At 36.8% G+C, this 12,273-nt stretch overlaps 1 protein-coding gene across 2 annotated transcripts in view; it reads right to left on the bottom strand.

The window, feature by feature from the left end:
- pbx2 (pre-B-cell leukemia homeobox 2) overlaps positions 1-10,401 on the bottom strand; it is a 44,697-nt gene extending 34,296 nt beyond the window's left edge. Inside the window, exons 1-2 of one of the 2 annotated variants that reach the window (XM_028801704.2) lie at positions 9,927-10,401; positions 8,708-8,781 (exon numbers count right to left, since the gene is read on the bottom strand). In XM_028801704.2, coding sequence (XP_028657537.1) covers positions 8,708-8,781; positions 9,927-10,165 — 313 coding nt within the window. In that variant the 5' untranslated portion in view covers positions 10,166-10,401. The remainder of the gene's footprint in view (positions 1-8,707; positions 8,782-9,926) is intronic. The other variant, XM_028801695.2, reaches the window with a different exon arrangement.
- Positions 10,402-12,273: the final 1,872 nt, after the last annotated feature.

Genomic DNA, 12,273 nt, shown 5'->3' with positions numbered 1-12,273 from the left:
TCACAAGATTCTGGATAATAGGGAAGTGCCTGAAGATATAATGGCAGGAAAAACATGCACATCTTTCAGTTTATGGTGTTTGGAAATCCATCTCACATCATAATAGGCAAAGTCATATGTACGGTACATCTGTAAACTGCAATGTACAATAAATTGTATAAACTACTATAAATTAATACAGCATTCCTACATGTTTATCTCAATATCTTATCTGCCAGTTCCCACAATAAAATCATAGTGGCACAAAGACTAATGTATTTGAATGATGATTTTGAAAAATATCATGGAAACTTGTAGCTTATCTGAGGATTGTAACTGGACAGGTAAAACTAGGTCTAATAAAAGAGAACTACAATATTTAAACACACAATAGGTTTCATCGATTAGTAAAAAGTTTGTATATGATTAATATACAGCCTACATTACTCTATGGTTTTGTTAACTGAACAAAAGTATGAAGTGGTTTGTAAACTAAATTAAAAAAATTCTAGGAATAACTATAAAATATAGTATAAGACTAGTTCTGTTAGAAATGTTAATGTAACTGATGACACAAATGGAGATGGTAGAGCACTTGGACATTCAAAGGAGTTAAGTCTTATTTTTCCGCCCATTTTCATGTCTCGGCTCCCCAAGTCCCCTCGCCTGATGTAAATGTGTGATATATAACTTTTACAATGTTTGCTCTTCAAACTTTCATGACAGGTTTGATGGAAAAAGAATTTTGTTTCTTCAGCTCTTAATACTTAACATACATGGTCTTATTTAAATAAAGACAGCTAACAAAAACCTGTGTGTTCTCTTTACTCCAATTAAATGTAGGATTATAAATCGTATATTATTTCCTATTTCAAAATCAATATGTATGTGGCACTACAAGTTTGTGAAGTCACCTGATAAAACAACCTCCGCACCACAACTTCCCACTCTGTGGCACTTTATCATTTACTCACTAAAAAAAATGCTCCCAAGGACATTGTCTAAATATGAAAATAGAAATTTGCCACTAAATATTGTTCTGTACACCTTTTGTTGGAAACGTTAAAACTATTTTATTACAAGCATTCCAATAAGAATGAACATTGCAATTGGGCATTAGAATCGTTCATTGCACATTCAGCAAAATTCTCAAGAGTTAATGTCTAGATTATGTCAATTTTGCTCACATCAATGGAAGGGTTATCTGTGCTGTTCTCACAATAAGCGAGTTTACAAGTGAGTAACCATGTTAACTGGCTTCTTCAAAACCTCCATTTACATGCGCAAGTACACTTCTAGAGTTCACATCTGGTAAAATGCTTCCATTTTATTAAACTACAAAAAGAAATAAAGGTCACCATTAGCCACTGTGAACCCGAAAACAAGCACTAAAGTCTTGGATCATTGCACACAGGACCCTCTTTTCTGCTTGGCTGTGCGATTGAGCCATACGAAGTACTGGCAGTCCGGTACTTGCGATTCTTGCTGTACACAAGCATTTTTGATTCAACGAAGTATGCAATGCGTGAGGTTACTCATTATTTTAAAAAAAGTACCAAGACTACATAAAGCACATTACTTTTAATGTGTTACTCCAGACACTGCTCCCAATATTGTGCTGTTGAGCTTAGCACTGTATGTTGCGGTCATTAACACAAATTTATATATTTTTCATATATTGAGACAGAATATTTCACCTATGAGAAGGAATAATGTGATTGTCTCTGCAACTGCCTAAGGAAATTTATCTTGTGAACACTTCTACATGTGGCTGCTAAAAACATGGGCGAAGCTCACACAGGCAAACAGAATGCAACAGACATGCGCAGACTATAAAATCCTTAACAGTACCTCAGTTAAGTGTTTACATGGCAAATCACTCACAGAGAAAGTGTGTGTGTTAAACACATCAATAACAGTTTCTCTAACCCAGGGGTGTCAGACTCATGGACCTTTTCAATGTGTCCAGGGTCATCCATAATTAAGACATGTTACATACAGCCCATGATAACAGAACCCTTTACTGTTCGGTTCATTTTATTTAATGCCTCACAGCTACTAAACTGTAGTTGCAACATAAAAAATGTGAAAATAAGGAGACACTCCACATGCCATAAAGTACACTAGTGTTTTAACACAATAAGAAAGACATCACTGTTGGATGAAAAAGATCAACAGACAGATGAATAAGAAGCTATATGATATACAGACAGATGCCACTCTGCTCATTTTTTAAAGCTACACAGGTGTTAGGGGTGGCAACTCAGGTACTACGATTCTAAAAACCGATTTAAGACTAATAGACTTGCGTGTCTTTTTTTCCCCCCGATGTTAGATGTATTCACAAAACTAAAATTATTTCGGTCTGTGAAAATCTTAAAACAGCCTAGGGTAATTCAGGAATACAAAGTTTTTTGCTCTGCCAGTGTATACTTGGCTGTTTGCTCTACCATTCACCATAGTGTAGAAAAAGTCTTAACTCATTTCAGAGAAAGTGTAACATGACATGTCTATACGCCTTGGAATATGAAAAACAAAATAAGACAGACAACAACGCACAGAGAAATGAGCTGTTTTTTCTGTTTCTCAACTGTTAGCATGTTACTTGTAGTGATGAGTTAAATATACAAGACAGCTTATCATATGCATCTTGCGAATGGCTGTGCACATACAGTAAAGACTCAAAAACAACTTACCTTCCAGTATAACTCACTACTATGTTCAGAACTTCTAGTGATTGTTAAAACATATGTTTGCAGAGCATTCAAAGTAGTCAACAGTTCTGTGCAAACAAAATACTTGAGATGTGTACCCATTTTATTATTTGTGTGTAAATTCATATTGTATAAAATTGGTAAGAAACAAGTACTACATAAATTAAATTTACATTTATAATTACACCTAAAGAATCAAAAATGTTTTTTTACAGCTTTGATTTATTCCCCCAACATTAAAAGGTATACCTAAACAGTACAAAAAACTATAATACTATCAACAGTTAAAAATTTTAAATATTTAAACTATAAAAAATAAATGCATGTATATTGTCATTTATGTAGTGTTTCAGCTGCCACAGTCAATTAATTGCCAAGATATGCAATAAGATTTTATAAATATTTTCATGGAATCACAATCACGCCAACTTAAAATACAAATATCTGTAAAAATATGCATATGATGCAAAAAACTATAACAATACATTATCATAAAGTACTGATCAATCTTAGTTTTTTTTCTTCATATTTATAAATAAAACTAGTTTTACAAGTTATTAATATTTAATATGTAATTAAAAGTAATAAATACGTATCCAGTGTAAGCAGTTTAATGATAATGCTGTAATGATAGAATTTTATGTGTTTACTGCATCAAGTTTACAGATATAACAAATGTGATTCTGTCTGTTTTGTGATGGTCTGGAATTCTAGTCATTTACCTGTTGAACTTAGGGTACATCTCTTTATTATAGCAGCGGTTCCCAAACTCAGTCTTGCCAAGTTTTTACTCCCACTAGTTTCAAAACACTAAATACTAAAAAGCTACAACTTCTTCTGCCCCATTATCATGCTCATTACTTTTTATTGCTTTAATTCTTCATTATTTACTAAGTAAAAGGAACACAATGATTTCCATGTAACATACTGTATATAAATGCATGGTACATTCTAAAAAAAGTTTAAAACTTACTTTATTATTTCTACATTAACCCCAAAACAAACTGGGAAGTAACAGAGTAATTCATTAGCCAAACAGTTAAATTCAAAAACAGAATATGTTTAGAACACAAACCTGCATCCACATAAGGACATCAGGACTAAGTCTGAGACCCACTGGACTACAGTAATGTGAATCATGCATTACATTTGAAGTCTAAAATAACTTTGTTAGCCTCAAAAGAGGAAACTAACCTATTAAAATTGGTTCTTTTTTTGGTAAAATAATAAGGCCCTAATAAAGTCTCCACAAACAGCCCAATAACCTCTAAATCTGCAACTGATTCTGGACCGCATTGGATATATGCAATGTTATTTTGGGCCCTCAATAAAACGGAGTTTAACACCAAAATATTCTGAATTCTAAACATATATTAACTGAAAGGGCTGTAATTACTAAACAGTATCTAAATTGCACAGTATACATTGCACAATGTGTGATAGACTTGGGTCCTATCCAGAGTTTGTTTGTTTTGGTAGTAAGACTGCCAAGCCAAGCTCTACCTCGTTTTGATCCAGTACCTGATAAGCCAGGTATAGGAAATGGACAAATGGATGTCATGTAATTAATTTATGTTCTCAAATTTTCTGTATTTGTAGGATTAGCTGTGCATTCTTCTTGTTTCAATATATGCCTACAATATACTGTCATATCAAGAATATAAAACTATATTGCAGTCCAACTATGCTGGATTTCACAATGAAAATAAGACTCTGCAGGCATGCTTTTTATTGCATGCAGTAACTGTCAAAACAAACTGTTCAACTATAGGAATGTCAAGCTGTTCTACCGTCAGTCAAAGCTAAAGAAATGTTTATAACAATATCAAAATAATTTTAGCAAGATTTGACTGTCTCTTACTTGACCTGCATATCCTTATTTTCATAAATTTCACTCTATAAAGTACAGCTACATTAACACAAACATGGGAAATGGCTCAGAAATGCAAAAGAATCCAATAAGGAACACAGACATGTAACTTCCCACAAATACAAAAACATTACAACTGAAATGCTACATTACAATGGTGTGCTTTATTACCTTTAATATAGTTTGAACATGCTTTGCATTACCTTAGTGTGCAAACAGACTGCACATTTTACAAACACTAAATTTAGCACCATTAATCTTGAATATGATTTGCAAGTGCCAACAGTTATAACATTAAACAATTTATTAAATCACCAGGAAAAACGTGCTGGATTCTATCTTTATAAAATAGATTTACGGACACTTTCCATATGTAGTAAATCAATAAACTTAATGAGTTCCATCTGTAAAATGTATTTATGACTGATCAGATTGGGGTTAGATGGTACTTGGGTGGTCCTAGTAAAAATGTTACAGTATGAAGTGGTATAGGAAGAATGTACCCTGTACCTTCCCAAATGTGCTGTCTGCAGGGGACGACAAATGATTCATAAGACGATATGTGAGAGTTGTATTTGATCAGACATTTCATTATAGGAGTTTGGGTTCTCATTCAACATTTTGAGGAACAAAGAGGCATATGGATATTGACTATAAAGCAACATATTGCAAGGTATTCTTTTGAGGTGATTTTTTTTAAAGTTTCTATTTAGAATTTAAGGTAAGTACTTTCAGTCAGTTCATCTGTAATCCTCACAATACTATAGAATGTTTTAAACTACTCATTGTAATAGAACATGCTAATTATAGACACAAGTCTACGTCTACTACTTGTCCTATTTGGAGGTAAAATAAGCTCTCTTAAGTTTTACTTTGCCACATGGGCCCTGTACCTGGCCCTTCAACAAAACTATTTTAAAAAAAAGGAAAAACATAAATAAACAAAAACCTGAACTGGATGGCAGTCTGAAGCAGGGTATGCACATTTGCCCATACAAATTGTAGAATTTAGTTACCTACTAGTTGAAATACCCAGCATTGCCCAGGAGGAAAATAAAGTGTTGTATTTTGTTTTTTTTAAACTTGTTTGAGAAAAATTATTTAAAAAAAAAAAAACAACTTTAAAAATAAACAAACAAACAATGAAGACTCACTAATGTGTTTGTCTTGCGGTCTTGTATGTATCATCCAGTTGATCCTCAGAACTGGCCAACTCTAATTTCTAAAGCAACAGGGGCACGGTGGTGCTCAAACATGAAGAATGCCGGCAGTTACTTCTAGTTCGCCCTTTGGTGGTCATTCTGAGTGTCAACTGGATGATAACATGCATACATGATTGCAAGATCACCCCCCACCCTACCCAGAAGGGGGTGGGTTAGGGCTGATTTCACCCTACAGTATTTTAAGTCGACCAATGAAAAACATGTGTACCAAGTGTCATGAAAAATCGGATGGGATGCTGGAACACATATATATATTATATATATATTATATATACACATACACACATATCTATTGAATGCTATACTTTTTTCTATTATTATTACAGTACCATTCCATTTGTTCATTTACTAAAGTTTCATTAAACATGGCAAATTTAAAGGATGTGATGTGAATTCCAGCAGCAATGTATACAAGCCTAAAACCCATAATATATGGAAAACAAGATATCCACAAGGCATATGTTCTACTATGCAGGTTTTCATTCTCTCTACCAGATTTTTCAATTCATTAGCCACAAAACTAACACACTAACAGCAACTCAACCATCCATCTATTTCTTTCAACTTGTTTCTTCCATTACAGCCCCACAGAGAGTTGTAGTTTGTCCTGGCAATATCAGTCTCAAGGAAAGAACTAACTATGGACAGTCTTTTACAGGGCTCACAATCATAAACAGCCAATCATGCACTCAATGAAAAGCAGTATACAAAAATAATACATAATAACAGATAATTAGAATGCTCTGAATTTAGGACGTGCTTCATCAGGCAAGTTACTGAACTAGAATTGTATCTTATATAGTGTGCTGCAAGATATTACTCTCATTACCAGTAGTCAAAATGAGGGGACCATCCCTACAGCAAATCTGCACACAAACATGTTTCATCATTCCATCCATTTACTTATTCGACTTTTGTTATCCGAGTAATGGGGAACTGGAGACAGTCATGGCAGGACAAGGCATACAGCAGAATTAAACACTTGATAAAATGCCAGTCATACATCAACACACCATCCAAAATTAATAACACAATTGTTTCATATTAATGACCATTTACTTGCCTATTCAGGATTTTTTAGAAAAGGAATTCCAATATCAATTAAAGAATATGCAATTGTGTTTGATGCTATACCTTCTGGGTTTATTAAATTATTACTAAATGTTGTCATTGTGGATTTAAAGCTAAATGTTGAGTTAAAGGTAATGTTGGAAGGCATTAGCATTAAACACAAAAACTGTAACAGTAAATCTTTTAGGAAAATCTCTCAAAAGATATACAAACCCTTCAGCAAAAGGCTTTTGGCTTTCTTATTTTGAAAAAAAATAATTAAAAGGAAGCTTATAGGAGATACTGCATTCCCAATAAAATGCTGAGAGGTTTCCTTTCAAATTATTCATTGTACTTATCCTGTTAAGTAAGTGCGAATAAGGTTTAAAAAGGATCTTGAGTTTACCTATGTACTTTGGAACTTTGAAGAGGAAAGTATTAATTTACTTTTGGGTAAATTTTACAGGTACACAAAATTCTTTTCATTCTTCTTGAACCTTTCGTTAAGACAATGAATAAAGATGTTTGGCTCTTTTATAATAGGAATGTGGAATATAAAAGTTGGTAGATCTTCAGCTTATTATTTATGGTAAATTCCACATTCATAAATATAAATGGCCCACGAAAATGCCTAACTTTACAGAGTTTAAAACAGAATTTGTTCATTAATGTATTTAAAAAAGGAGTGAAAAGGCCAAAAAAATAAATAAATAAACTATACACTATTGCAAACCACTGAATCTCAATTTACTTTAATTTGTGAAACCTTTTAATGTTAATTTGTGTAAAACATTTACAAAATTACCCCTATGTAAAAACTTAGGAAGTTTTGCATTTTTATTTGTAATTTTTCACATTGTATGCTTTGACCATTAAAGATTTACTACAAAATATTAACATACCATCCATTACATTATTTATACCAAATTTATAATACATTTTGTAACGTTCAGTGTATTCAATTTAACACAATCGCTGTGACGTCACTAGTGTTTTCCATATACAGTACTGTAAAAATAAAGTAAATCGTCAAACCAATATTAATTTAACGGGTATACAAGCTTCTTGACTTACTGTTACAGTAACCAAGCCCCATTTTATAGTGCCTTTCCAGACTGAATACCACCGCGGGGAACTTCAGGCAAAAGCAACACCAGCAGGTTAACGGAGTTGTTTACGATTGCGTTGAGAACCCACGGGCTGCTGGCTTAACAGTCCAAAGTACCTACTTACGATCATTCATCGCCTTGGACTTCTATAACTTTTTCCACTAAATCACATTAAAATGCAGCAGTACTTTGGCATAATGCAACAATATAGTTCCACATTGTGGTAAACAGAAGTCATACCTTTTCCCAGTTTTTTCCCCCAGTTATAAAGTTTATAATAAATCGGTGATCGTGTTTAGGATGAAACGTTGTTTCTACACATGGATCGGTGTAATTAAAAAATACCGTAAAAGCTTTGCTAAGGTTTAAACTGCCAAAGTCGAGCCAAGATGGCGAAGGGCCTGAAAAGGCCAGTCAACATAAACAAATCGGCCGCACGCAACGCGCACAAGTTAGAAACCCATAAACCAGACGACTTCGCTCCAAAAGCGAACATTCTGACACTTATAACGTTGGAAGATAATCAGTATTTGCTGAAGCGTACGCAACATCGCAGAACAGGGCCTTGCAATGAAAGCGGGACGTCGTCTTATGAAACAGTAGGCATTGTGGCTCAACTAGGGGAAAGGCGCCACCGTTCAAACCACAAAGTGCTTTGAGCCAACATGTCCGACAGCGAGCTGCAGTTTCATCACAACCAGCGCCAACCAAAACAATGTAGGGGGGCGACAAAAAAAATAAAGAAAAAAAAAAGAAACTCACCGGTTTTCTCTTTGATTTCGCATAAAACGCTGAACAGAGCAGGTTTCATCCGGTGGCAATTTAAAGCATGCTTTCTGTCGAATAAAAGGAAAAAAGTTTAATTATAAAAATGTTTATAAATGTAAAACCAGGAAACAATAAGAGGGGGTGCGCCGTTTCTATGCCTGTTCAAATGTAAATCCGAAATTCATTTAACTTTACACATGTTAAAAACGGGGATTCCAATGTGAATAGGGTTCAAAAGAAAAGTCGCTTAATGAAAAGCTCTACGAGTGTGTTTAAAGCGCACGACGCGGAGCTCCTTAAGTTTTGGAAAAATATCTTATTGTTTTCTTTGGGCCATACATCATAAAATAAAGCTTAAAAAATCCTGGCTACTTTAAGAAACAACACTTTTCAACAAAACCAAACTGAGATCGCTATCTGAAATAGTGCCAATCAAGCTTAATTTGTTTTCTTTTGAAACGTGATTTATTAGGCTAGTGGGGCAATAAAGCCTTTTTGTTTCGGCTAAATGAGTCCCGCCACTGTCACACCAAACTAGTGAAGGTATTGTCTACCTGGGCCAAAAAAGAATACACACAATAAAGATCGAGCGTGCGCTCGTTTAGTCCTTTGTTAAGAGATTAACAATAAAGAGGCTTCTAGATTTCGATTTACTTTGGATCTGTCATGGACCCAAGAGATGCAAAAGGAGAAAAAAAAGATCATCTCAGTCCACAAACGTTAACAGTAACCAGAAAAACTTGGAGCTATATCAGGTGATTGTTCAATGATTCAACCCTGAAATATGTATAAATATTTAACAATCTGGTACTCCTGCACTGGCTGCGTTACATGTCACACACACAAACGTGTGCATTTTTTCCATTTCCCGACCAAACACTAGAAAGTAGGCGATCGGGGAATGAGACGCTTAAAACGCCCATCCTTCCCAACAGAAACTACATCCAAAGTTCGCAGGGAGAGAAAAGCTTGACTCGCCCCTGCCTGCTCACACAAAAGTGTGCCGATCGCTTGTTTGCGTTCCGTAAACACAACACCTCTGCACGCCAATCGGAGCGATCCTTCGCACAAGTCAAGCGAGACAATTATCTCGGATTAACGCTAATTATGCAGACAGCGCCCAGCAGCAGAGAGGTGGCGAACGGAGCAGCCGAGCCTCGGTGTGGGCGCCTACTGGGGATCGAGCCCCGCCATCCCGACATGCCGTACTAACTTTGCTTGCGCTTCGTCCAAGCTCTGGTCGGTGATGGTCATGATCTGCTGCAGGATGTCGCCGATGTCCCTCCGAGTCTCGGCCCCGTTCTCGTGCAGGTTTCCCGAGTGGTGCGAGGGCGACTGGAGGTGTGCGGGGTTCATGGGGTGCATGGACGGGTGAGCCGCCAGGCTTGGCTCTCGCACGCCGGGCCCATTTCGCGATCCCGCCGCCGTTGTTTGCTGCTGTTGTTGTAACATGCTGGCTTTGCGCCGCTGCGCTGCCGCCGCCGAGGTGAGTAACTGGAGAGCCGACGGAGGCTGGAGCCGTAGAGGCAGCTCTCTCCGCGGGGGAGGAGAAGAAGGAGGAGGAGAAGGAGGACAGAAATAAGAGGGAGGGGGATCTGGAGGAAAAGGGTAGGAGTCGTAGCAGGGCGCTGTGAATTAGCGATTCCTCACGGGAAGTGGGACTGCCGCTCGGAGCGCCTGAGCTGAGTCCACCAGGGGGTAGTGAAGGACGATAATGGAAGAAGAGTACAAGCCTCGTAAATGTCACGATCCAGAGGTGGGTGGCCTGTTCCTGCAGTCATCGCAGCAGGGCGAAGAGTTCGGTTGGTGGGAGCGAAAGTTCAGCTCGGGTCGCGAGTACTGGGAGAGCAAGTGCTGCCGCATGTTTGTCAACGAATTCTGGAGGGAATAGCTGCAGAGCAGAATCTCTTCAGCTAAACTGAATCTCCCCTCTTCATCTGCTTCATTTAGCTTGAACAGAAATCCAGAGTATGCGGTGCGAAACCAGTGGGATAAAGTGTATTCATAGAGACTCGGCGGCTGTCAGGCGAAAATCTACTAATGCGATTGACACAAGACCCGGCTTTTTGTCAGTTGATGCTGGGAGAGGCTGCGACTCCCTGATCATTTTGGGAAGTCATGAATACTGGCAGGTAAAATGAATCGGTCGTCCACTGAGTATTGCGAATACGCAGGAAAGCCGTTTGTAGAAACATCCTTCAATTCATCTTCCTAAACCTTTTATCCAGCGCGGGGAAGCTGGAGACTATCCCTGCAAGCTTAAGGCACAAGGCAGGAACAATGCCTGGATATAAAATATATTTGGAATGCACGGACTAAAAGCTTGTTGCTATCAGTATCAAACTGGCATTATTAAAGTAATAACCATTTTAAGTTTAGACATTTTTTACTCAAACACTGCACTGCTGTTATGTAACAGCTTACAAATCAGAGAACCCCGGTTTTAAAATGTGTTTATTTATCAAACACTTTGGTAGTTCACTTTTGACACCTTTTAACACTTAGATCTTCATCCAGCTTAGGTCAGTAACATTGTGCTTTGTCTCTGTTTATTTATCGCTTCCAGTTGGAAACACATTTCTTTGAAGTCTGCCTACATCTGACACCAAGGATTTTATTTGTTTCATTGTTTTTTACTTTGGCTTCATACTAGGGGAGGACTGGAACACTTACCTGTAGCCATTTAGAAATGTTCACCAGTATTGTTTTAAATACTTATTGAAGTAAATGGACAGTTTTTTTTTCTTGCCCAGGAAGTACACTTTGACTAAAGCATTGAAATATAACAGTTCCAGTAAGTCTTTTACAGACACAGACAGTGTGCCAGTCAGTTGCAGAATCTAGTTATATACACACTCACACAACCACTATGGAACTGCCAAACAGCCTCACTTACACATCTCTGAGTACCCAAGATAAGGCTTTGGAAACATTGGGAGAAGATGCTGACTTAACATGGACAATAACCATTTCAAACTAAACATGTTCCACAAGGGCATCAGTGCTGGCTACTGCACCACTATGCTACTCTAGGTATATTAAATTCATGCCACTTACAGGGTCACTAAATGAGTCAACTGCAGTGTGAAAACTGATATTTCAGTTTATAGCTTTACTCCATGGTTATTGCTCAGACAGAGTGGAACAAGCATACAGTCTTTAACTCTGAAAAACAAGATTTAGAGCTAAAGTTTTTAGAAGATGGATAATACAAACTTTTGGCCGTTAATTATATTGGTTAGACACTTTACATAAATGTATTAAGCCAACCTGTTTATCCATCACACATAAAGACATAAAGGGAAACACATAAATGCAGAATTCAGCAGCGCCTAAAATAGAGATAAACAGTTCTATCTATCTTTCTATCTATCTATCCTTTTTTCCATTATAGGGATGTGGGGTGGGACACCAATTCATAGTTGGACAGCCACACATACTGTGATAATAAACCAATTTGGCAACCTGAAGTGCTGGAGAACTGCTGCAAAATAAACAGTCATTATGTTAAAAATAAGAGTAAAATCAAATCTGGTCCCACCTTATACCAATATTCCTTT

This window comes from Erpetoichthys calabaricus, chromosome 1, assembly GCF_900747795.2.
Source record: "Erpetoichthys calabaricus chromosome 1, fErpCal1.3, whole genome shotgun sequence".
NCBI lineage: Eukaryota > Metazoa > Chordata > Cladistia > Polypteriformes > Polypteridae > Erpetoichthys > Erpetoichthys calabaricus.
The sequence above is the reverse complement of the archived record's forward strand: the minus strand, read 5'-3'. Positions and strand labels throughout refer to the sequence as shown.